Source organism: Vombatus ursinus, unplaced genomic scaffold (genome assembly GCF_900497805.2).
Source record: "Vombatus ursinus unplaced genomic scaffold, bare-nosed wombat genome assembly UNPS02014821.1, whole genome shotgun sequence".
NCBI lineage: Eukaryota > Metazoa > Chordata > Mammalia > Diprotodontia > Vombatidae > Vombatus > Vombatus ursinus.
Genome location: NW_020954599.1, coordinates 29,481,801 through 29,508,033, shown reverse-complemented (window position 1 = coordinate 29,508,033; position 26,233 = coordinate 29,481,801). Strand labels below are relative to the sequence as shown.

At 39.0% G+C, this 26,233-nt stretch overlaps 1 protein-coding gene across 3 annotated transcripts in view; it reads right to left on the bottom strand.

Annotated features, from left to right (window-relative positions):
- Window positions 1-26,233, bottom strand: part of FAT1 (FAT atypical cadherin 1) — a 171,848-nt gene that overhangs the window by 9,566 nt on the left and 136,049 nt on the right. For all 3 annotated transcript variants that reach the window (XM_027837365.1, XM_027837367.1, XM_027837366.1), the window contains exons 14-26: window positions 24,581-24,970; window positions 21,330-21,544; window positions 20,190-20,327; window positions 18,527-18,670; window positions 16,447-16,644; window positions 14,670-15,471; window positions 14,402-14,533; window positions 14,151-14,308; window positions 11,916-12,378; window positions 7,795-7,948; window positions 7,480-7,590; window positions 3,628-4,259; window positions 179-316 (exon numbers count right to left, since the gene is read on the bottom strand). In XM_027837365.1, coding sequence (XP_027693166.1) covers window positions 179-316; window positions 3,628-4,259; window positions 7,480-7,590; window positions 7,795-7,948; window positions 11,916-12,378; window positions 14,151-14,308; window positions 14,402-14,533; window positions 14,670-15,471; window positions 16,447-16,644; window positions 18,527-18,670; window positions 20,190-20,327; window positions 21,330-21,544; window positions 24,581-24,970 — 3,675 coding nt within the window. The remainder of the gene's footprint in view (window positions 1-178; window positions 317-3,627; window positions 4,260-7,479; window positions 7,591-7,794; window positions 7,949-11,915; window positions 12,379-14,150; window positions 14,309-14,401; window positions 14,534-14,669; window positions 15,472-16,446; window positions 16,645-18,526; window positions 18,671-20,189; window positions 20,328-21,329; window positions 21,545-24,580; window positions 24,971-26,233) is intronic.

Sequence of the window (26,233 nt, the reverse complement as noted above, 5' to 3'; positions counted from 1 at the left end):
TAAATGTGAATGATTTATATATCTGCTTGTAGCTAACATAAAAATGGGGGTGCACTCAGTTTAAATAAGCTCTCAGGGCCTTAAGAAAGGTCATCCAATTCAAATACGCATAATATAAAAGGAATGAAAAAATAGACAGCAGCAACTAAGAACAGTGGGAAAATTTTCTTCCACATACCATTATCATCACATGACTCTGACTGGAAAGAGCTGAGGGACTGGACTTCCGACAGGCTTTCCCGAGCACTGTAAGGATGGGACACTTTTTCCTCTAGAGGCTTCTTTGAAATACAGGGCTCGAGCTCGACCACTTTAGCTGGAGGGAAAGGTACAGGCAAACAATTCATGATCAGCATTGAATAGCTTCAAAATAAACCCCGAGCTAACAATATTCCTGACAGATTTAGGGAGAAAGAAGGAGGATTCTTCTTTTTAAATGTAGTCCTGGGGTGTTTGAAACCCTTGGTGGGGAGTTTCCTCCACAGAGATAAGGTTGAGTGCTATATCTTGCATTAGAACCCTATGCTTTTAGGGTCCCCTGAGTTCCTGAAGGTTCTGCCCAGGAAACACAAGTTTTCATAGGTCCTACTTAATTGTTCCAAATTCATCTGACCAGCTCAGCTAAATTTGGAGAGATTCATGATCAGGTGATTAATTTTATGGCCATAGTAATGAATCAAACTGTCTACTAAGGTGTGGAAGGGGTGTGATCTGCATGGGTAGAGAAAGAAAGGTAACCAGTGAAATTAATGAGGGTTTTAAGTAATCACACTATAAAAGCCTATTTGCTATAAAATTCATAAAAGCCTAAGTTAAAAAGAAAATTGGTTGAGGGGGAAGAACCTTGAATGACATCCACTAAGCCCAATACAGCTTTTTAAGAATTTGACTAAGATAACATAATCTATTTAGATTTTCAAAAGGCAGCCACCATAGTAGAGCATTACTTAGAAAAATGCAGAGCTAAACATCATCCTTTCAAAAAGAAAAAAATTCACACCCAAAATAAATGCTTATCTGAATGCAAAGACTTCTGAAGCTTCGCAGCTCACACTAGGAGACTCAGAAGGTCTCTGGGAGCCTTTCCGGACTGAAGCTCTTCTCAACTACCCTGTATTTATTTGGGGAAGCTAAGTGGCACCAAACTTTCTTGACCAGGAAGACCCGAATTCAAATGCAGCCTCAGACACTTGCTAGCTGTTTGCCCTGACCAAGTCACTTAACCCGTTTACCTCAGTTTCCTCATCTGTAAATGACAGCACCTACTTCCCAGGGTGGTCGTGAGGATGAAGTCAAATAATAACTATAAAGTGCTTTGCACGATGCCTGGCATATAGTAGGCACTATGAAAAAGTTAGCTATTATTATTATTTGATTTATACTTTCATTTGTTGTTGTTGTTCAGTTGTTTCAGTCATATCTGAATCTCTGACCCCATTTGGGGTTTTCATGGCAGAGCTACTGTAATACTTTGCCATTTCCTTCTCCAGCTCATTTTACAGATGAGGAACCAAGGCGAACAGGGTAAAGTGACTTGCCCTGGGTCACAAGCTAGTAAGTGTCTGAGGCTGGATTTGAACTTATATCCTCTGTTCAGCCCAGTACCTAGCACAGAACCGAGCATACAGTAGGTGCTTAATAAGTGCTGACTGATGGCTGAAGAGGGTTTAACTTCAACAGATACACTACATAATAATGATTTACCTTCTACTTAGGTTTATTATTCTCAAAGACAGTGAACAGGAACTAACTCATGAATCAATTCCTGTGGGAAAATTCCAATGAAACTACATTTTTCTAAATTTCTGGGAGGACATAGTAAGAATATAAATCATATCTTAGTGGTGACTGATCATTTCACCAGATATGCACAAGCATACCCAACAAGGATCTAATAAATATACACTGTTGCGCAAGTACTGGAAAAATATTTTTCAATCTACGGATCCTTCGTCAGGATCCATTCTGACCAAGGCAGAGATTTTAGGAACAAGCTACTTAAAGAAATGTTAACTTTGCCAGGTATTAAGACATCTAGAACTACAACTCACCATTCGCAGGGAGACCCACACACTATTGAATGTATTTGGACCCCTGACACCAAAATATCAATGGAATAAACTGCTCAGACTTCTTCAATGGTTTCCTGTTGTTAGTGAATCAAGTATGAGATCCTCAGGTTGGCGACCAAGGCCCTCCATGATTTGGAGTGACCAACTCCGTTTTTCTTGCCTTATCTCATGTTTCATGCTCCCTGTAGCATATTCCATGCTCCAATCAAACTAGACATCTCTACCCTCTTTTTCTACCTCCCCTATACAACCCTGTTGCTTTCTGTCTTTTGCTTCCTGGCGCCACCTACTGAAACTCAACTTATCCTTTATAGTCCAGCTGGCATGTTACTACCTTCATAGTACTTGGGAGCATTGTTCTCCCCACTTTTCTGATGCACTTACGTACTGTTTCACTATTTCCTACCACAATTAGTAGTATTTTTCCTATTCTCCATGTAAGTATGGATGGATGGACTGTTCCTGTCTATGGGGATAGGAACTGTCTCTCATCTAAACTTTTTATGTCTCTCAATGTGTATGTAATGCAATACTCTATATATAAAAGGTACCTTATAATGTTTGTTGAATTCACACGTTATCTCCTTCTCTTCTTGGAAAAAAAATCTTTAGTGTCTTCTTGTATCCTCTAGGGTAAAATATTAACTCCTTACACTGCCATCTAAGGCCAACCATAATTTGGCTTCATCTTCAATTTCTTGTGTTATTTCGTATTACTCAGCCTCTCATACTTTATATTCCACCCAGATGGGACTACCAGCCTTTTCCTGAACGTAACCTTTTCATTTCCTACTTCCATAAATTTGACTTGGGCCATACTAGGGATGTGCTCCTTTCTCATCTTTGTCTTTGAAAATTCTTTTCCTTTTTTAAGGTGCCACCTCATCCTTGAAGCCTTTATTGAATCTCTTAGCTATTATTGGACTCTCCCTTCTCAAATATCCCTTGACCACTGACTGGTTTTATTTGATCTCTCTTTGCTTTACTTCCCTCATTGCCTTGTATCATACTTATCTAAAAATGTTGTAGAGCTCCTTTAAGTCCCTTGAAGGGAGGTGGGCTGTTTCTTTTTTGTTCATGCACTCTCACTCTTTGCATAATTCATTGCTTATTCAATCAGGCAGCCAACAAGCATATATTAAGCCCGTACTATGTGCTGGGAGCTCTAAATGCTACAAAGAAAGGCAAAAAATAGTCTCTCCTCTCAGGGAGCTCGCAATCTAATAAGGGAGACAACATGCAAACAATTGTGTATATATATATATGTACCATCTAAGTGGAAGGTAATCTCAGAAGGAAAGGTCTACTGGGATGGGGAGGGGGGGAATGAGCAGGGGAGTAGGAAAGGCTTCCTATACAATGTTTTCTTTGAGTCAACTCTTGAAGGAAGTCAGGGAAGCTAGGATAAGTATGAAAGAAAACCAGTGCAAAATACAGAGTTGGGAAATAAGAGAATATCAGGTGGGCTGTTGGCTAGATTTGACTTTTTATATGCTTAAAAACAAGGTTTATCTCAGTGACATTTCATTTAGGAGAGAAAAAGGGAGGTTCTTACTATCATAGTCGAAATCCCAGTTGGGTTTCTGAATGGAGTCACTGTCTGAGGGAGAGTTTGAAGGAGGTGGGGGAGGCAAATTGGGTGCGACGCTGCAGACGGCCACGGCTTTTCGGTGTCCATGCACAGAATCTGGGTTGAAGGTACTAAACTCGGGATGTTCTGGAATGGCAGACCCTTCGAAGGAATTTCGGTCAAGGTTGTTCCTGGAATCACTTGGAATGCTCGGAGTGTAAGAAATGGGGCGGACAGGCACCTGGGGCGGTACATCTGAGTAAATGTTCTTATTGAGTTTTGAATCAAAATATGGCCTTTGTAAGAAAGCTGTCGTGGCTCCCAAATGTTTGTCCTCAGGTTTCGCCGGGTGCTTCTTCTTTTTACGGATCATTCTGCGGCAGACAACAAATATCACCACCAGGAGGAATATGCCTACGATGAACACAATGATTCCTATTCCTTCAGCTAATCCGATGTTCCATGGTGTTGACACATACTTATTGGGAAGTGAGTCTTCACAGTGCTTTCCTCGATAGTCAAGGCTACAGTTACAGCGATAGGAGCCATGGGTGTTCTCACAAAGAGCTCCGTTATGGCAGGGGTTAACAGCACATTCATCGATATCGCTCTGACACCTGTCAGAAAGAAAGCCAAGAACATAAAGCCAATGACAAATAAACCTGAGGATTTTTAGTGGTGGCAGAACTTCAGAAAATTCTTCCTTTGTTGGAGAATTCATTTCTAAAAACTAATTTTTTTGATCTTCTGAAAGTACATGAGGAGAAGGCTGAGTTTGTAATCCGTCCTTAATTCACTTAGACATTAAAACGTGAAAACTCAAATTTACTTACTGGTTACAACAAAGAGGGAGATTTAGTTTTTGAGTCCTATATTTAGTTAAGAAAGTTTTGTTGTTTTTGTTTTTGCTTGTTTGAACCTGTAATTGCATCAGTATTTAGAACACTGATGAGGAAGCCCTTTATATATCAAGACAAATTAACAACTGTTCTTGAATTTATTGTCAGAGTTTTGTGGGGCAATGAAAAGTTAAGTGACTTAGACTTACACAGCTTTTATGTGTCAGAGGTGAATCTTGAACCCATGTTTTATAAGCTTTGAAGCTGGCTCTCAATCCACTATGACATTCTCTCTATGATATGACCAACTATATAAAATACTGAATGAACCCACCCCCTGTCAGTTGAAATGAGGATTAATCTAGAAAAGGAAGATGTAGGAAAAGACCTCTGTCTCAAGGCAGAATGGGTTCTTTTGATTGAGTAGATAACTTTTTGTTAAGACAACTCCAAGGTTAGGAAGCGTTCACAGTTCAATTTATTTTGTTTTACTTAATACTGTTTTGTTTTGTTTTGTTTTGAATCATCAGTGTTGAAAATAGTTTGCAATAGAGATTTAATGGTGAAATGACAGAACACTGAATTTGGTGTCCAAGAACCTAGGTTCTTGGACTGGATCATCTTTTATGGTCCTGTCTGGCTCTAAATCCTATAGAATATTTAAAAATTGTTTGTATACCGATCACATTTCTCAGATTCAAGAGACTCAGTGAATCATCTGAAACTCAAAGGCTCAAATGAACTTTCTTGGTTTGCCAACCAAGTGTTCACAGATTCAGACTGCACATCCTGATGTTTATACCTGGAACATTTCCAATATTTGGATTAAAATGGCTCTTCAAGTGCTTTGGCAAAAGAGTAAGTTATATTTGGAAGAAAAAAAAAACCAAGGTAACAGGATAAAATCATTTCAACACTCTCAATTATGTTTTCTTGCTCTAAAGCTTCAGGAATGCACTTCAATCAACCCAAAATTCAGTCCTTTCTCACTTTTTGCTAAATATGGTAAGCAAAAACACTGTGGGGAACAACTCTTTTTCTTAGAAGAAGTGACTTTTATCTTTTGTTCAAGTGGTCAAAGAAGCCACTTAACATAAAGTTTTGAGTCTAAGAATATTAAAGCCCTGTTCCAAAACTTTCAATGATTTCTAATTACTTACAGGAGAATAAAGCCCAAACTTTCTTTACTGTGGCATTCAAGGTCCTTTTCAATCTGGGACAGCCTTGGTTTCTACTACATGAAACTCCCTCTCCTGCCAGACTGTTTGATTTACTCTCATGCTTCCTCCCAGCTCCATTAACTGTTCTCATGCCTTCTTCTTCACGTCTAAACAAATGTTAGCTATCCTTCAGGCCCACATAAGCTTCCACCTACACCATGAAGCCTTCTCTGGGTGATCTCTCCCTATTCTTTAAATTTCCCACCCTTTCTCTTTCAACACCCATGTACCTATTTGGGATTTATTTATCTCCTGTCATGAAACATCTCTTCTAATACTACATAATTTTTCATATGAGTGTATCTTGTCTTCTCAACTAGATGAGCTTGTAAAATACCCTCAAAGAAGAACTGCTATCTTTTCTGTCTCCTACAGTACCTAGCACAGGAAAGTAATTTTAAAAATTATCATAACTCATGATATAGTACTTCTAAGTTTATAAGCTATCTTCCTCACAGCCACCCTAGCAGATGTATTAGTATTACCCTCCTCATTTTACAGATGAGGAAACTACGGCACAGAAAACTCCCATAACTTTTCCCAAGGGGCCTCACATCTAGTTAATGTCATATACTCAGATCTCTTTCCTTATTCTAAGGCCAATGCTCTATACAACTAAGAAGTGCTTAATAGTTTGCTAAATGACTGCATAAAGAACTTTTGCTGATTATATGTATTACAAGGATTAAGAAGCTATAGAATCAGGTACCATGTCCCAACCAAGGGATACTGATACTGCTGCATGACTATTACTGTGGTGCATATGTGACTCTGGCAATAACATCTGAACCAGTCAATGGTGGTTCAATCAGTGAAAAGTCTAAATTCTGGAATATTTTTAAAATTTTTTTTGGAATATTTTTGAAGAAGCAGTCTTATTAGAGACAGCATGGTGTAGCAGACAAAGAGCTGGCATTAGTACCAAGAAGATTCGGGCTTAGGTCCTCCCTCTGACACATACAGGATATGTGAGACCCTTGCCAAGTCACTTAACTTCTCAAGGCTCTTAAGTAACGTTTTTTCCCGACCCCCAAGATGGGCCCTTTCTTGATTCTTCCATATTGTAGCATTTTTCTCTCTTGAAATAACTATATATGTGTATATGTTACATCCCTCCAACAGAATATAAGTTCCATGAGAGTAGGGATCATTTTTATTTCTACGTATTCATAAGGTCTAGCATATAGCCAGCACTTAATAAATGTTTACTGAATTATTGAATTGATACAATCAGTACAATGCCATCCACAAATAGGGGCACGTATGGGGCAGAGTGGATTCACTTTACGAGATCACGCTTCCCTTTACAGACAAAGGGGAGCCCTTATGGTGATCATGTCTTCATGGTTATGTTTCTAAGATAAGTTGTAGTAGAGGTCCTTACTGGGAGCTCCTTCTATCAATGAAATCATAGGTCTAGTCCCTATTCCTAGAATTTTATTATATACAGTAAATGGAAGATCAACAAAGAGGAAACGAAGAGGAAAGAGGGTCTTAGATCCACTTGAATGACTCATTCAATGAAAAACTACTGTATTGACTGTCAATTGCACATCAGTTATACATACTGAAGATGGTCTGTCCTTGACAAGTTTCTTGATTTACTTACTTTAATCTTATCCAAACTAGTCATGTTTCTTAGTACAAAAGTAAATTTTAATAGAATTATTGACTACATTATCACACACTTTAATTATATGATCGAAATTAGTTAGGTTTTACCATATTTGTTAATCTGGAGAATACTACAAATGTAAAATGTGACTAATTTGATTCACCTTTCTCCATGAAAACCAGCTTCACATTGACAGATAGCACCATCCAAGCTGTCAAAACAGGTCCCACCATTTTTGCATGGTTCATCTTTACAATATGGACTCAGCTGACACCTAAGAAATCATAAAACTACATCAATAATAATATTTCTGTTTCAAGTCAAAAACAAAAAAGTAACAAAAACTACTCATAATGATGAAATGAAAATAGAAACAAACAGAAAACCTGAGAAACAAATGTACAGTTCAACAGCTGACGACAAAAGAAGTAGTGAGCACTAGAGTTTAAAACTACCAGGGAAAGAGCAGCCAACATACCTCTGTCCAGTGTATAGGCCTCTGCACTGGCAGACAAAGTCACCATTGTCTCTAATACAAGTCCCACCGTAGAGGCAAGGATTGGAGGCGCATGGATTCACACTGATGTCACAATGTGTACCCATGTACAAGGTACTGCATTTGCAATAATAACCTATAAAAAAAGGGAAAATGATGCTATGATATAATTCAAAATTTGTTAACTTTTGCTTTCAAGTGCAACCAATTTTAAAGGAAGGCTGAGGTCTGTATTTCATTACTTAATAAAGCCTTCTTCTGCCCTTCTGCGTTCTCATTCATTTATGATTCTTACCCATCAGAGCTGCATCAAAGTGCAATGGGCCGCCTTGGGTGGTAAGGAATTCCCTAATGGAGTTCTTCAAGTAGAAGTTGGATGACCACTTGTTAGAGGGAGAATTCCTGATCCATTATAGACTGGACTAAGCGGTCTCTGCAACTCCGTTGATTCCTTAATGACTTTAATTACTTTGAGATCCTTTGATTCCTTAAATCAAACCTACCTACTCTAGAATTTGTGAATACACAAAGGACCTGTTATTTCACTACTGTGGAGACCTCAGTGTAGGAACTCCTTCTACAGACATGACCCGCTGGTGCCTTAACTAGATCTGAGCAAGGAAGTTGCCATCCAAGGTCACACAACCACAGTGTTAAAAGCAGAATTTGAACCCACGTCTTCCTAACTCCAAACGCAGCAACTCTACCAACTATGACACACCATTCCATACTTATTTAGAATAACCAGGGCAGACAAGAATTGAAGGTTTAAGTTAGAACTATTTCGTTATTTGGGCTAAATTTTTATCTAGAATTCTGAGACAAATCTAAAATGACCTTAAAAAAAAAAAAGGAAATGGCATGTCATTCTAAATCCATTACGTTCACTTTTTTCCCTATAATATCCCATCTCCAAGTCACTATGGCAAAGTGTAGCAGGTACTCTTTAAGCTTACATGCTAGACAAATATCAAAATCTACATTCTAAGTTTTAGCGTGGTTTTTAGACTGTGGATCTTCAAAGTCTTTGAATCCATCTTTCTTTTCTATTCCTACTGGCACCACGCTAATAAAGATCCTTCAACACAAACACCAATTCAGGAAAAAGTATCCTAACAAGGCTGACATTCAGTCCAAGGGAAAATGCTCCTGCCACCAAATACATCTTCCCTCATTTAAGTTCAAGGGTTGGAAAGAAAAGACCTGAAAGTATCTATGCGGCAATGAGAGCAATATGCTGGACCTGGACTCAGAAAGACCCGAACTCAAATTTGACCTCAGATACTTAATAGCTGTGTGACTATGGGGTAAGACAGTTAACCTATCTGCCTCAGTTTCTTCACCTTTAAAATAGAGATAATAATTGCACCCACTTCCCAGGGTTATCATGAGGAGAAAATGAGATAAAGCACATTGCAAATCTTAAACTATGTTGATGCTAGCTCTTGTTATTATTACTATTATTACTATTATTAATTTGATGCCTTCAATAAATTCAAGTAAATAGAAATAGATAAAGTATATCTGAGGGCACTAAAAGAACTATTGAATTATGTTCCATGCTCCTTGAATCATCATGAAGAATGGAAGAAGGACCACAAGATTAGAGATGGATGTCTTCAGAGGGATGGTTTGTGAACATTTAGAAAAATAAACAGTAATCACAGTGATCATCTAGAACAAGTCAGGCCAGACTAACTTCGTTTCCTTTTTGAAAGGGTTACTATTGCCAGATTGTTTGATCATTAGAATGTTTGCTGATACTGTAAACCTACATTTCAGAACAGCATTTCACAAATTCTTTTATGCAATCCTTGTGGACAAGATGGACAGATGTGAGTTGGGAAATAATACAGTGGATTCAAACCTGGTTAAATGATGGGACCCAAAGAGTAGTCGTTAATAGACTGATGTCAACAAATTAGTAGATTCAAAACTGGTTAAATGATGGGACCCAAATAGTCATTAATATATTGGTGTCAATAGACTGATGATGAGATAGGTCTCTATCCATGGTTTTACCTCTATGGTGTTTGACATTTTTATGAATGACTTTGATAAAGGCATAAACGGCATACTAATGAAATTTGCTATCAGGGAGAGGAAACATGTTGGACAGTAGAGTTGGAAGCTAAGGGATCTTAACAAGTTATAATATAAACAGAATCGAATGAGTTAGAATTTAATAAGAAAAAATGTAAAGTATTAGACCTACCAACAACAGCAACAACACCTGCATAAATTACTGGATGTTGGGACCATACTTGGATCAACAGGTCATGTTAAAATAAAGATCTAATAATTTTAGTGGATTGAAAGTTCAATAAAAATGAACTTTGTGACCCAGGCAAAAAACTTAACTGGAATCCTAGGCAGCATTGTTTATAAAAGCATGGGTTCCAAAAGAAGGGAAGAAAGCTGGTAGTACTGTATGCCTTGGTTAGGTCAAATCTAGATTGTTATGTTCAATGCCTGTTGCCCCACAGTAGGAAAAGCATCGACAAAATGGAGCACATCCAGACGACGGTGAGGATACTGAAGATCACACCATATGAGGATCAATGGAATGAATTGGGATTGGTTATAAAGAAAAGTGACATGCTATCTGTTTTCAAGCATGGGAAAAGCTGTCATATGGAAGATGGATTCACCTTGGGCCCAGGAGGAATACTTTGGAGCAATGACTGAAGGTGCAGAATGGCAGATTTTCTGTTGGACTATAAGGAAAAACTTCATTATAGTTACAGCTATACAAAAGTGGAATGGGCTTCCATGGGGAGAATAAGCTTTTATAGAGTGTCTACTACATGCAAGACACTGTACTAAACACTTTACAAACATTACCTCATTTGATCCTTGTAACAACCATGTGAGGTAGGTGCTGTTACTATCCTCATTTTACAGTTAAGAAAACTAAGGCAACCAGGAGTTAAGTTACTTGTCCAGGGTCAGAAAGCTAGTAAATGTCTGAGGCTACATTTGATCTCAGGTCTTTCTGATTCCAGGCCCGGCACTCTAGTCACTGAATGGTTGTGAGTTTATTAACACTGAATTTCTTTAAGAGGGTGGATGACAACCTCTTAGGGATGTTGTAAAGGATCTAGTATTAGATGACTTCTGAGCCCCCTTCTTAAAGTGCTTACTGAACTGAACTAAATAGAATGTTTTTCACAAAACTATCTGAGGAAGCAATGATGGAACCATATTGGTTGTTTGTTAAAACATTTCTCAACTGAGAAAAAAAACATTTTCTCTATTAAATATAATTTTATAATAATTAACTACATTTTATCCTCAATGTGGCTGTGTAATAATCTATGTCATGAAATCTGAATTCATTAACCTGACTTTCTTACTATTACAATGAGGAATCTCAGTTTTTTCATGCAGGGCGAAAGGGAGCATAAGGTGTACTTTATCACTGTCCTTTTAAAGTCTATTTTGAGGTTCTGGCTCTTGGCCAGCTAAATGCTGCCTAGGAAGCCAAATGACCCATTCCTCCCATTCCCCATTTCTAGTAACCAGCCCATAGGCACAATAGCAGTGACAAGAGAGATTCAGCAACTGTTGCAAATTCAGATGTTCACATGTTGTAATGCGAGCTCCAGCAGTCCTTGTTCATGATTCCATTGGCTGATACGCCAACATTCCAAGGAAAAGCTGGAGTGGAGTATCAGTCTGTGGGCTCAGTTCCAACTTTTCCCTTGGCACAGAGCCTTGGGGGAATTTCAAGGTCAATTATGCCTTTGGTGTCTTCCACACTGGAAGGCACGTGTTGAAGTGTGTCCCTTCTGCCTTCCCCCAGCATGTGACTGAGACTTAGCAACAGATGCTCACAAATCACACCAGCATCTGTTTTTTAAACCCAGTTGCCAGGAAGAATTCTGAGATCCATAAAATCTCAGTGGCAATCGCTCCATCATTCTATGTATGCACTGGCTGAATTCTTGTACTATACTGAAGGGCAATATCTGACTCCATTGTGATTTGGCTAAATATAGCAAGCATATCAAAAACTGACATGGGGACGTGTCCTAAATGGTGTGTTTGTGTGCCATGGGTAGAATTTTAACGAAAACAAAAAAAAATATAACAAAACCTACCTCCACTAGGTGATGGGTTACAAATGCCTCCATTCTGACAGGGACTACTAGAGCAGTCTTCTACGGCCATCAACAAACATCCAGGGGACACATCGACATATTCCTCGATGTGGGCATAACTTCTTGGTTTGCTGGTTAAAGGAAGTTCTTGACCATTCAAATAAATTGAGTCCATACAGCCTCTGAAACCATTGTTGACTTGAGAGTTTCTACCAGGCCTTGTGTCCTGCTGACGAATGTGGCCTCCAAAAAACACGTGGTTATCCAGGTTCAGCGTCTTCAGGGTACCTGGAGCTGTTCCTGATGCTGTATGTACCCTATCTAGAACAAGCCGGGCATAGTTCCCGTTCACTTCAAGGGACACAGAATGCCACTGCCCATCGTTTATTTGAATGCTCTGAACGGAGACAATTCCAGGCCCGCTTCCACAGTCAAATTTGTACTGAAGTCTCCCATTGTGAATCTGCAATGAAAGACTACTATTAGCATTCATGTTACTCTTTTGGAATTTTCAGCTACTTCCTTCCCTTTCCCCCTCTCAAGGCTCTACAGGAAATATTCAGATATTTACATAAGGGTGAGAGACTGGGGGGAAAAAGATTTTTTAATTAAGTGCCACAGATAAAGCACATACTTCTCTGTGTCTAGCATATAGCAGGCATTTAATAAATGTTTGCTGAACAGAATGAATGAAGGGATTTGATCACACAAAAAATCCAGAACAGCTTTTTTAGTAATCTAAATACCAGATACAAATTACTCATCCAGGCAGTGTTTAAGAGTAATCAATACTTGTATACCATTACAGTTAAAGTACACACTTCAGCTAACATCAATGTTAGTCTGATATTAATGCATCAGTCACTGTCATTTTAAAGAGAGGAGACATTATTGTAGATCTTTAAGTGATGGGTTGAAACCCTCAGCTTTAAGTCCAGATGTGAAGGATACGCTCTCAGTTCTTCTCAAGATTTAATTCCTGTTACTGTTCAATTGTTTTCTAGACTCTTTCTGATCCCATTTTGGGGTTTTCTTGGCAAAGATACTGGAGTGATTTGCCATTTCTTTCTCCAGCTCATTTTACACCTGACAAAACTGAGGCAAACAGGGTTAAGTGACTTCCCCAGGGTCACACAGCTAATAAGTGTCTGAGGTCACGTTTGAACTCAGGTCCTCCTAACTCCATGGCTGACACTCTATCCACTGAACCACCTAGCTGCCCCTTAATTTTCTGGCCCCTGAAGTTTGGCATCCTAATTTCGCCTCGACTGGAAGTGGGCTGGAAGGATTACTCATAGCCCCAAACCCAATACTGACTACAGAGAAATATGTTCCATTTTTCCAACCTGGGTTGGTTCTTCCCTCCTTAGGCAACCTGGTGGCCATTTACCCCTAAGAGATGTTACCATACTGGTGCCAGACTCACTGAAAACCCCCAATCAGCGTTAGCCCTACTGCAGCTCAGAAGCCCTGAACTCAATCCATCCTCTTCATGATACCCAGTAGCACAGGCTACTACAGATGCATGCCACAGTGCCCAGCTCAAGATTTAATATTAACAGGAGTCTATAGTTATTCAGCAATGCTGATGTATACTTATTTTGTTTTTGTTGTTCAGTAGTGCTCAACTCTTTGTGCTTCCATGAACCATACTACATATGGGTTTTCTTGGCAGAGATACTGGAGCGGTTTGCCATCTCCTTCTCTGTATACTTACGCAGTTACAAACAGTATAGTTATGCTTTAAAATGCCAACACCAATTCTTAGTAAGTTATATTGCAACATCTACAACTGCAAAAAATGAAAACTCATTTTACTATTTGTGTCTGTACTACTATATTACTTAAATGTGGGATTTCACATTTCTCAAATAATGATAATTACGAACTTTATTCAGGAGAAGTATATGGTGTAATGGTTGAAAAAGTATTGACGATGGAGTCAGAAGGCCTGAGTTCTAGCTCTGACAGTTACTCATCAGTGTGACTGGGCGAGTCAACTAACTTCTCCAGGGTTTAGCTTCTTCCTCCATAAAATGCAAATAGCCATTCTTGCATTATCTACCTTAGAAGGCTAGCAAAAAGAAAGTAATTTGCAAACTTCAAATAAGGGGTAAAGACAATCTATTACTATCACTATTACTGTTGTTGCTGTTGTTAAGAGAAGAAAATGGCCACACAAGTTTAGACTCTTAAGTGTTACACAAAGACACTAGGGAAAAGTTATGTGTGTACCTCTAAAATACTGTAGTCTGTTCCCCTTGCATACATAACAACTGCATGAGTGGAGTAAGTTCTGAGCCTCATGGTGAGTTTCATTTCTAATTTGTTTTCATTTTCCATCAGACGGTATTTGACAAAACTGTTTCCAGTAAATGTTACCGATGAACCAACTGTGAATCACAAAGAAACAAAGATGAGAATCAAAAGAAAAAACAAATTTAAGGGGCAGTTTGGGCTTTGAAATACAGTAAGTGAAACCTCACCTGGGCATTGGCCAAATTTGCCACCTGGGCACACACACGTATACTTTTCCTCTTCTGGATCAGCAATACATTCTGTACCTTCAGGGCACGGATTGCTTTCACATCCATGATCAACCAGTGGGCATTTTCCTTCTGGGGGTAGGGAAGAATGGATTCTTTTAGTTATAGTAATTTCCAATGGAAGTGGCAAGTCTGATGTCCCCTTCTCCCACCTTCCACACAGATACACACACGCAATAGTGATACTGATTTTGTGAGACTCTCTTACCTCTACAAAGACACACAGCTGCTCGGTGGTGACGGGGACTGACGAAGCTCAGCCTGGCAGTGCTATGAGTTGACATGACACTATCATCCAGAGTCACCTTTTCATCACAGAATTTCGACAGACAGTCCAGACCTGCACATTGCTTGTGGAACACTTCCAAGATCCTCACACCAATGATTTCTTCGATGTCAGCCACAGATGAGTTTATCTTGTGCAGGAGAACTTTCATTGAGACGTGGGCACTACCAGATTTCTCAACAAGCAGTAAAACGTCCAGGTTTGACTGAGGCTCCGAGGGCTGTAAACTCACCACCTGTATGTCATTCCTCCTCACGCCCAGGATATTCCGCAAAGCTCTCTGGAAGTTACGCCAATAGTCTCCAACGAACTCTTCAGGGGTGAGGTTGGCAAAGCGGATAGTGATGGTGTGGTTGAGCAATTCTTGCGTAACCTGCCTGATATGCACCATGATGTCAGCCATGGTAGTGAATTTTCCATCACTCACCGAGACGTTAAGGAGGTACTGTCCCATGTCTAACTTTTTGTGAGCTATCAGTTTACCACCTGTGCTGGAGACGGAGAAGAGGTTGTCCATTTTGGGATCAAGACTGTATGTTAAGGTGTCGTAGACATCTTGGTCTGTTGCATGGATCTTTCCAATGACACCACCTGAATATTCTTCCCCAAAGGTGGTAATGAAAATCTCTAGTGGCAAAATGGCAGGGGGATAGATGCTTTCCTCAATAACCCTAATGTCAATATACGCCAAAGAAGATAACTGAGGTTTTCCATTGTCTGCCACCTATAAGAAAAAGGAAAAGTCACTGTTTTGATTGCTGCCAAGCCTTTTAACAGGAACTTCCATAACCAAGAGATTCCCAGCTCCTATCAGCTGGACTATCTTGTGAAACCTATGAACCTATTCTCAAAATAATGGTTTTAAATGCATAAAGTAAAATAAGATTAGAAAAGAAACCAATTTTATTGAAATATAAGTATCAAAATGTTGAAAAAAAAAACAAGCTCACGGACCCCACATTAAGAATCTCTGCTATAACCCAATGTATACTAAACAGCTAGACAGTACAGTGGATAGAGTACTGGACTTGAAAGTCAGAAAGACCTAGTTTCAAATCATGCCTCAGACATTTATCAGCTGCGCGACTCTGAAGAAGTCAAAAGCTCTCAGCCTCAGTTTCTTCATCTGTAAAATGGGTGTAAGAATATCATCTACCTTACAGAATTCTTGTGAAGACCAAAGGAGGTAATATATGCAAAACACTGTAAAATGTGTAGACCTTAAAGTACTATATAAACGTTAGCTTTTCTTATTCTAAAGCAACATCATAAACAAGCTTTCCCATACTTCATTTCATCCTAAGAAAATCAACATCCTTTTACACCACTTATTCTAAAGCATTCTTAAAGGCAGTTCTCTTCAGATGGAAATGGACTGCAACAATTTCACTATTGTGGAAATCAGGACAGAAAAACATTACTTGAAAAAGGTAATTCTCTGTAAAAGAAGGTATCAAGTGAAAATAAACAGGAGAAAATATGGAGACAAGTGACCTACGAACTCCAGTCACCATCTTGGTAAAGGTAAGAAAATGTTCATGGTTCATGCTCAAGTGCAAGGAGACTATGAACTAAGGATGGGAGGAGTGATGGGGGAGGGTGGTTAAGTGGGGATAACAGGAAGGCATACAGACAACATCTTAAAGGAACAACACATTGGCAATCATAAACCAACTGTGAAATCAGTTAAAGGCAGTACCTTGACATGAAGGGAGTAATGATCCTTTACTTTTCTTTTTATGGCTGCTGAAGTTATAAGGACTCCTTCTTGGTTAACCTCAAATGCTTTCTCCTCATTTCCACTCACGATAGAAAAGAAAAAAGGTGGGCCATTATGGGAAGAATCCTTGTCTGTCACCACCAGCTGCAAGACGCCGACACCCACAGGCTTGTTTTCCTACACAAATTTATCAAAAATCAAATACATGTGACTACTTACAAATAAATTAAATGTTAACGCAGGGCATGGGTCATGCTTTGTCCTGCCTCTACCTCTTAAACTTCCCAGCTTCCTTCAAATACAGTTTATTGCCATCTTCTACACAAAGCTGTTCCCCACTTCCCAACCCATTGCTGGTATCCTCTACTCTGCATACGTCCTATTTGTGCCTAGTATTTATATTATATACACAGGTGAAGACAGACACACACACATAAATGTGTGAATCAGCATGTATATATTTGTATGAACATATGTATATGTGTTTAATCCACAATAAACCTACATGTGCCAGTAGCACTGAAGCAAGGATTGTTTTTGCCTTTCCTTGTATCCTTAACACTTAGCACAGTGGCCAGTACTTGCCGTTTGTCCGTTGCTCTCGAAGAAGACCATGACATCAGAAAGGTGATGTCTTGACACGCAAGTCAATTGTTTTTAAGTGAGGGAGGGCTGTGCAAAGTCACCAACCTCACTTTCTCCTCCAAAGCCATCTGCATCCAGAGGCTAGATATGGATTGGGACAACTGGAGACGGCCCAGGAATGCAGTGGAGGACCTTGGCCTTTTCAAGCTAAGGTCTTTAACATATCTCAGTTTGACTGAGCGGTCAGCACTTAATAAATGCTTGACAGAATGATTCAAAGTGAAAATCCAATGCAACTGGAGAATCATGTTGCTATTTGAAATGTCTGGTCCATGAAGATCATCCATTTTTTCTTATTATTATTTAGAATAGTAACTTTAAAAAACAGTTCCCAAATGAAAGAATTTACTGCCAAGGAAAACAGCGTAATTTGAAATAATGCTTACACATAGCAGGTATACAATAATTATTTGTGGGATTGGATTGTGCAATTCTCCTTCAAAGTACTCAATAACATTACAAATGAATGCTTCTGTGCTTGCTTCAAGGACAAGAAGATAACATAGTAGCTGTTAAGAATTCATGCTAGGTCAGAAGCAAATGGGAAGGCCAATTCCCTGCAAGGCTATGGGGTGGGGACAGGGAGGTATCAAAGGAACCTGCTTAAACTCAGGAGTATCCCTAATAGGAGTCTTTCCCTAGCCCCATAGCCCATCATTTCCTAGCTCCTACCCCAGGCCACGAAGCCAACATCAGTCACTGAGAGACTTCTGACAAAATCTGTAATTCTGTGGCCATTTGGGTATGGTTATGTACGCCCAGCTAGAACTTTAATGACAGTCTCCCACAGATATCAATCTACCAATCAATAGGTGCTTACGAATCACCTACCATGTGCCTGGCACTGAGCTAGGGCCTGGGTATATAAGCACAAAGAATGAAACAATTCCTACTCACAAGGAATTTATATTTCATCGGAGGAGACAACAAGTCACATAAAGACGTCTACAGCATCAATACAAAATGAATAAATACAAAGATACAAAATAGGTAAATGTGAGGTGGTCTGGGAGGGATGGCACTAACAGTAAGAAGGGTATCAGAAAAAGGTTTCATGCAGAAAATGGTGCATAAGCTGTGTTTTAAAGGAAGAGACGAAGTGCATTCCAAGCATAAAGCAAGTTCAAAGGCACTGAGATAGGAGGTGGAATGCTGGGCTAGGATCTGTAATGCTACTGGTACATGTAGGTTTACTGTAGATTAAACACACATACATGTGTTCATACACATATATACATGCTTATTTACACGTGTATGTATGTGTGTGTGTCTGTCTGTACCTGTGCATATAATGGATTCGCCCTCATTGGAGGTCTTAACGCAAAGTCTGGATAACGATTTCTTAAGAATATGATAGAGGGAACTCTTTTTTCCTTTCATTCAGATTCTGTGTCATGACACTTGGTAAGATTACCTGGATGATTATGCTATAGTTGCCCTTTGAGAAAACCGGAGGATTGTCATTAACATCAGATACATCAATGTTCACAGTGGTTGTGTTGACTCTGGGTGGGCTGCCATTATCAGCTGCTTGAACTCTGAGTGTGTAACCTGAAATCTTTGGAAAAACAAAGACAAACAAATTTTTTTAAGCCAGAAGAATCTATAACCTTAACTCCCAAGTCCATGTAAACGATGGAAAAGCAGACTAGCAAGAATATGATCTTTTCCCATATATTGATAATATCATCAGTCTCCGGGCTAGAAAACTGCTGTTTCAAAAGTTCATCTGTCAGTTATTTATTTGGAATATGGTACCCATTTTCCCACAGAGATATTATACACATTAGTGGAGTTCTTAGGTAAACCCACAAAGCCTACATTAATTCCCAATGTGGCCAAAATACTTTCCATTAGAATTTTTCGGAGTAGAAAACAATACTTGATATACAGTGAATTAAACCAGACAAAACTGAGTAACTTAACAGACAATGAATCTTGAAGTTAAATGGATGCCCATCCTTCTCCTGAGGCTCACATCTATTTTCAGTCAACTGGTCCTAGCAAATCACCAGTTGAACAGGAATGAATATTTTTTCACACTCTTTCTGGCTAAACTTCAGCCAGAATTTCTCCTTCTGATTTACCTCATAAGTTTTAGGCTTTGTCTATCTCACTATCTTGTGGTCTTGCTTCTGAGACTACCTGGGAAAAGAGTCAAGAGTTAAGACTTCTTTTCCCTAGTGTCCAAAGGGAAAGAAAGATGTGTCACTTGACTCCTCTTTGATAATCTACCTCTCCTTTAAATAAATGATGGGGGACTTAAGAGGGCTAGTCTGCAGCCCAGTGATGGTACAATCTCACTCCAGGCTACCATTCCATTGGCATATACATAGATCTTTACCTCATCTTATGAACATAATTTAACAACATTTTTTCCATATTTTCAATCATCAATGTCACTTGGCAGTGATTTTCTTTTCCTTCCCTCCAGAAATAGAACCCTCTCTGGTACAGTTAAAGCAAGAGGAAAAAAAAAAAAAAAGAAGAACACTTGGCTATGTCTGAAAATTTATGTCTCACTCTCCACTTGGAGTTTGTCATCTTTCTTCTGAGGGGCCTAAAGTAGGTACAGATTCTGGGAACCATCAGTTCACTGATACTACAAATGGAACCTGATAAAATTCTGTACCACTACAATATTCTGTTCCATTTTCTCTTCCATTTTCTAAATCCAAATCATCCTTGAAGTCCTAACTCAAATACCTTCTCCTCTAAGAAGTTTCCCTACACCACTCCATCCAAAAATGATCTCTCCTTCCTCTCAACATGGAGTACTTCTTACCTACACAAGTCATTTGACAAGAAACCATGGACTACTTTGTACTATTTCTTGTGTGCATCTCCTCTCACTGAACTCTTTGGACTGCTATTTTTCTTCTGGTGAGCTGATGAATTCTCTCCCCAACTAGACTATAAGATCCCTGGGGGCAGACAAGTCTTGAAGCTTTTCACAATTCCAAGCACAGTTCCTTGTTGGTACCCAACATGTGTTATTTGTTGCTTGACCTTTAACCCAACCACAAAATTTACACAACAACAAACAAGCAATAAACAACAACAATGGCTTCTCTTACCATTTCCCGGTCTAGAGGTTGAGTCACTTTTATTTCTCCTTTTACAGGATCAATAGTAAATGGGTTCCCCTGGTTACCATCTATGATTGAATAGTGAATGTGACTGTTTGAAGGTCCATCAGCATCATCTGCCATAACCTAGAGAACAACATAACCTTGTTTAGAATTGCTCTTGAGATAGACTTACCATGAGCAAACATACTCATCCTAAGAAAAGGCAGTTGTCTGCAACAGTGTTCTCAAAGCCAAAAAAACTCCCCAAAACCTACCTCTTAAGATTACAGTCAGTATTCCACTTGTGAGTCAAATATATGTGTGTGTATCTATGTGTGTATGTGTATCTCTGTGTGTATGTGTATATATTCATGTATGTATGCATGCATATGTATGTACACACACATAGTTTATCTATACACACACACAAGCACACAAGGGATGACAAAAGGTTCTGAACTCATGATTTTCTTTTTAGAAGGAACTCTCAGGTCAGAAAACTCTCTACCAATGGTGGTCGCCGCCTTCTCTCCAACTTAAGAGTCTCAGAGATCAGAGACATACCTCGAGCACTGAGTGGGAGATGTGTCTAATCTGTGTCTGAGGCAAGACTCAAACCCAGATCTTCCTGTCTCCAAGACCTGTTCCTTATCTACCTCACCACACAATGCCCCACTAGTATATACACTTATCCCTTCCACATTGAGACTTTCCCCATTGTGGTTTTGATATATCACAGGTCAGTATAAAAATTAAACGGGAATTTTGGGGGAGTTTGGCGGAAGCTGCAGACAACATGTGAAGGCTGCCAGACGAAACAGAGGCCTTGACCAAATACTTAACCCAAATTTTACAATAAGGAACTATAAACACCTGATAAAGAAATAGAAAAAAAAAACCAGACTTCTTTTCTAGTATTGAAGGGAGGGCCAAAAAATTTTATGTGGATTTTCCAGATTATGTAGGTGCCACGCCCCTAACCCCCTCAATGTGGAAGGGACAACTATATAATTATAGTCAAATACCAGTTAATATACTGCTAATATTTTCATGTCTGTAAGCGAGATAATCTTAAGTGGAGTCTCTTGCAAAGACAAAACAAACAAAATCATGGAGGAAGGAGGGGGATAAAAATGTAATACGTACAGTAACAACAGACTGCTCAAGAACGGCGTCTTCACTGATCACTGCGGTATAGGTGTCCTGGCTGAACACTGGCGTGTTATCGTTGATATCTGTGACATTCACATTCACTGTTGCGACATCGCTCAGAGAAGGTGTGCCTCCGTCAGTGGCTTCAACTGTCAGGTAATATTCATGAGAACTCTCATAATCCAAGTTGTCAATAATAAATACGGCTCCTATAAAGGAAATCAAATATAAATACTTTTTAGTTGTTAAAGGCACAACACCATTTTACTAAGATGATTTCCTCTCAATTTGTGACTTTTTAAACAAGCTAAAAATATTCAGTTACATCTTTATACAAACAAGTCTCTTTACAATGTACATAAAATTTTTCATGTCCAAATACAATACTCTGAAAATATGAACATTCCTCTAGAGACCTTCTTTGTCTCTCACCTGCCTACTTTTCTCCACTGTTTTCATTGTAATTCTTACTTCATTACATATAAACTATTTTGGGGGCTCTCCTACATCTCTGACTTTAAAACTCTATTCAATTCAACAATAAATCAAGAAAGCTAGCTTGGTTATAGCATGTAATCAACCTGGAGAGGCTAGGGCCTAAAAAAATGTGTTTAAGAACCAAGTATCTGCAAGAATTATGCCAAAGAATTGAGGATAAAATGATAAAAACAGTCCCTGTTTCTTAGCACAGTGCTTGGCACATATGTAAAGACTTAAGAAACACTCGCTGTCAGACTGCCATAGACTCTGCCTTCAAGGAAGAAGAGGTTTACAAAATAACAGGAGAGGATAAAGTATCTACACAGATAAAAAAGAGAGGAAGGAGGGTTCTGTCCCCCGCCTCTTCCCAGCCCACCCACACTCCAGTCAGGGCTTAAGTGTTACAGTGTGCCCTTCTGTCTCAATCTTATTTTCAATGCTCCTTTTCATCTTGTTTCCTCCTGGCATATCACTGACTTTCCCTCCCTATTTCCTTTCTCCATCCTCACATCAGCAGAAAGGAACCCAGAATCCCTCCTTCCTCTTGGACACTCAGGCCCACTATCTCCTGAGCAGCAGACATGGCAGTTCACACAGGCCCAAATATTGTTCCTCGGAAAGACGACATTCCCCAGGCCTTATCATCTGCCCTCCCTCTACGTCTCTCAAAGCCTTGATCATTGCCATATGACCTGCCCTGAAGACCCCTGGGGCTTGTCATCTACCCTACTGTGAACCCTTAGAACTCTAGGGTCTTCCTACCTAAACCTGCAGCTGAATTATTTATGTGCTGTCTCCCCCAATAAGAGAGTGAGCAACTTGAGAGCAGGAATTGTCTCCAGAACTTATCACAGTGCTTGATACAAAGTAAACACCTAAAACACTTTTCATTTATCCATCATTCTTTTGAAGCATGGGGGATGGCTGTAAGCAAAAGTCTGGAGATGAGACTTGGGTAAGAGGAGAATAGAGGATGGTGAGTAATCCACTTGGGCTGGGATGAAGGTTTTTTGAAGGAAAACAGTGTAAGATAAAAACGAAAAGGCAGGCTGAAGTCAGGGCCCAGCACAGGACCTTGAATGACACTTTATCTAATAATCAGTGATAGAGAAGGGCAGGAAGGAAGGAAGGAGGGAGGGATGGAAGGAAAGAGGGATGGAAGGAAGGAAGGAAGGAAGGAAGGGAGGAAGGGAGGAAAGGAGGAAAGGAGGGAGGGTTGGCTCTGATGACCTCTAAAGACCCTTCCACCCCCAAATCTATGATTCTAAGAAAACTGATAAGAGCTGAAAACTGACTGGATAAAAGGACTGATGAAAAAGGAAGAGTCAAAGATGATGTAGAGGTTTTGAGCCCAAGAAGGCTTTCGGTTCCCTTACCCAAAATAATGAAGTGAAAGAAAAGGGTACTTTCTTGAGGGGAAGGATAGGATGTACTGAGAGACAGGGGAGTCATTGGAGTGTAGAGGAAGGAGACTTGGATTTGGAGTCAAAGGATCCAGGTTAAGCCACAGCTCCATTAACAAGTAATCAACAAATTTTTATTAAGGTCCTACTATATGCTAGGCTATCAGACTAAGTGCTGGGGATACAAATACAAAGAATGAAACCACACCCACTCTCACTTTCTCTAGGACTCAGTTTCCTCATTTGTAAAATAAGAGGGATGGATTTGATGATCTCCAAAATCCCTCTTGGCTTTAAATCCTTTGATCAATATGAAACAAGGCTTCTACTGTACTTGAAGCTCAGCCAAGGACTACCACCCACGTGAAATCTTTCCTTGTCCCCCAAGAAATTGGTTTGTACTTATTCTGTACACATTTGCATTTACTTCACAGTATGCGCTGTTTTTCCAGAAAGTATAAGCTATCCTGCATTTTTGGCTCTGCCTAGCACAGTGCCAGGCATATAGTAAGGTAATGAACTAGTGCATATTGACTGATTGATTCTCTTAAACTTCAAAATAAATGACCTTATAGCTAGAGTAGTGAAATTCACTTTTTTACTAGGCCACATTTTACAGCCTTCTGAGGACCACAGATACTTTTACAGAGTAGGTTAACTGAAGATATTAATGTGTACTGAAGTTATGCCCTCTGACCTTATTGGCAGCCCACCAGAAAATATGATTCAGAATATTTCAAATGCTAGAGATTGGCTTGAAATGATAAAGGACTCTATCACTCGGAAGAACAGTCACTTGCCTGCTATAGAAACTTAGATTATGGAGGATGAAACTGATGACTCACCAGTAGGGTTGATTTACCTATCAGATGAGTTCACTATGGAGAAAAAACAGGTAGCTAAGAAGGGAAACTGTTTTCAATTAATTTCTATTTCTCCAGCCCTGATTGAAAGCAACTTTGCAAAAATTCCAACTGCATAATGTTCTAACTTCAATGACAATTAATATTCTCTTAGGGTTGACTTTTTTTTAAGTTCAATCAAATATATCAGACATTTATTTTCTTTTTATCCACATAATTTAAGACTTTTAAAGAATCTTCCTGAATCGTTTTCAGCTACTACTTAGGTAAAAAAAAAAAATCAAGAAGCTTAGTGCCTTATCTCTTTAGAATTCTCTCTCACACACACACATACACGTGTATTCATATATAAATGTATAATTTGTATAAATATTACATATAAAATACATAATTATATAATACATAAATGATGTATCATGTAATTTAAGAGGCCAACCCATAAGAAGCCAACTATTTGGTGGACTAATAGTAGGTTTCTCTTGGTGACGTGCTAAGTTACCTGTTGTGGAATCAATACTGAATTTCCCATGCTCATTGCCACTGATGATTGCATAAGTGATCTCTGCATTGGCCTCAATATCCCGGCTGGCTGCATACACCTGCAGAACCTCCGTTCCAACGAGGATGTCCTCGGGCACTGTGGCTCCATACTCGCGATATTCAAACACAGGTGGGTTATCATTTATATCCAAAACAGATACAACAACAGTGCCGGTAGCAGTCAGCCTCCGTGGCACACCCTGATCTACAGCTTTCAAAATCAGATTGTACACGGCCTGTAACTCTCGGTCCAAAGGCTTCTCCAATCGAATAATTCCAGATGATTCATCAATGGAGAATTGCCCATCTGCAGAGTTCACCAATGAGTAGGAAATCTTGTGATTTAATCCTAGTCAAAAATAAAAAATAATAATTATATATATATATACATATTTGTGTGTCTGTATAAAAATAAAAGCACATTAAGAATGTCTCCACATTTTAAGATGCTTTATTAAAAGAAGCTCTTCCTCAGAAGTCTAAGGGAAGTGGGGGACTTGAAAGATTGTGAAATTGGTTCTAATTCTTCTTTACAACATGACTAATGTGAAAATAGGTTCAATATGAATGTATATGTAAAGCCTGTATCTAACTGCATACTGTCCTGGAGTGAGGGGAGTGGAGAGATGGGGAGAAAATTTGGAACTCAAAGTTTTATGGAAGTGAATGTTGAAAACTAACAATAAATAAATAAATTTTCTAAAAAAGATCATGCAAAAGCAGGTTTTTTTTTTTTTAAGTAAACAGAGAAAATATTTATGTTAAAGTTAATCTCAGGCTTATTTTCTCTAAATTTAGAGAATTTAGAGAATCCACCCCAAATGTTCACATGGATTATCTGGGCCCGACCTGTGATAGAGCATTCTGAGCTCATACTGGTCCAATCAGCCACAGCTAGACACACTGTACCTTGACTCTAACATAGTTATGTCACATCGGTCCCCTCTGAGAAAAGAAGGACAACCAACCAGCTAGGCTTATTACACTTGTAACTACCACAACACACCAAAAAAAAAAAAAAAAGCTTTTTGCCTTTCTGGTCAAAATTAACCAACTTTTCCTGGTCTGTCTAAGAATTACACGAGAAAACAAGTGGCTCTTTGGAAATCTGAAGTACAGTGGGACATCAAATTCTAAGACATACTACAGGGTCGTCCTTAATAATTCAGTATATTAACTAATTTCACTGATGAGTAATTGTCCTCTTTGCTATTCTCAGACGCTATAGTGCTGAATTCAAGAAACATATAACTTTAACTTCATGTCAAAATGCTTTGAAATTAAACTGCCAAGCACTGTTCTTAAAAGATATTACAACCTGCTTCGTGAAATTTGACACTTCTCAAAGTCTGGTGTTGTTAAATACTGAAAGAAATAATTTGTTCCTGTCATTCTCCCATAAAAGAAACTCTAATAACAACTCTCATTTATACAGCGCTTTAAGGTTCTCAAAGCACTTGACGTGTCATTTAGAACTCAGGTACAAGATGCCAAGCAGGATGATGAGAATTCATATTTTTTAGAGTGTTTTAAGGTTCACAAACACTTTTCCTCACAATAGCTCTGTGCGGTAGAGAGCAAAAGAATTATTATATCCATTTTACAGATGACA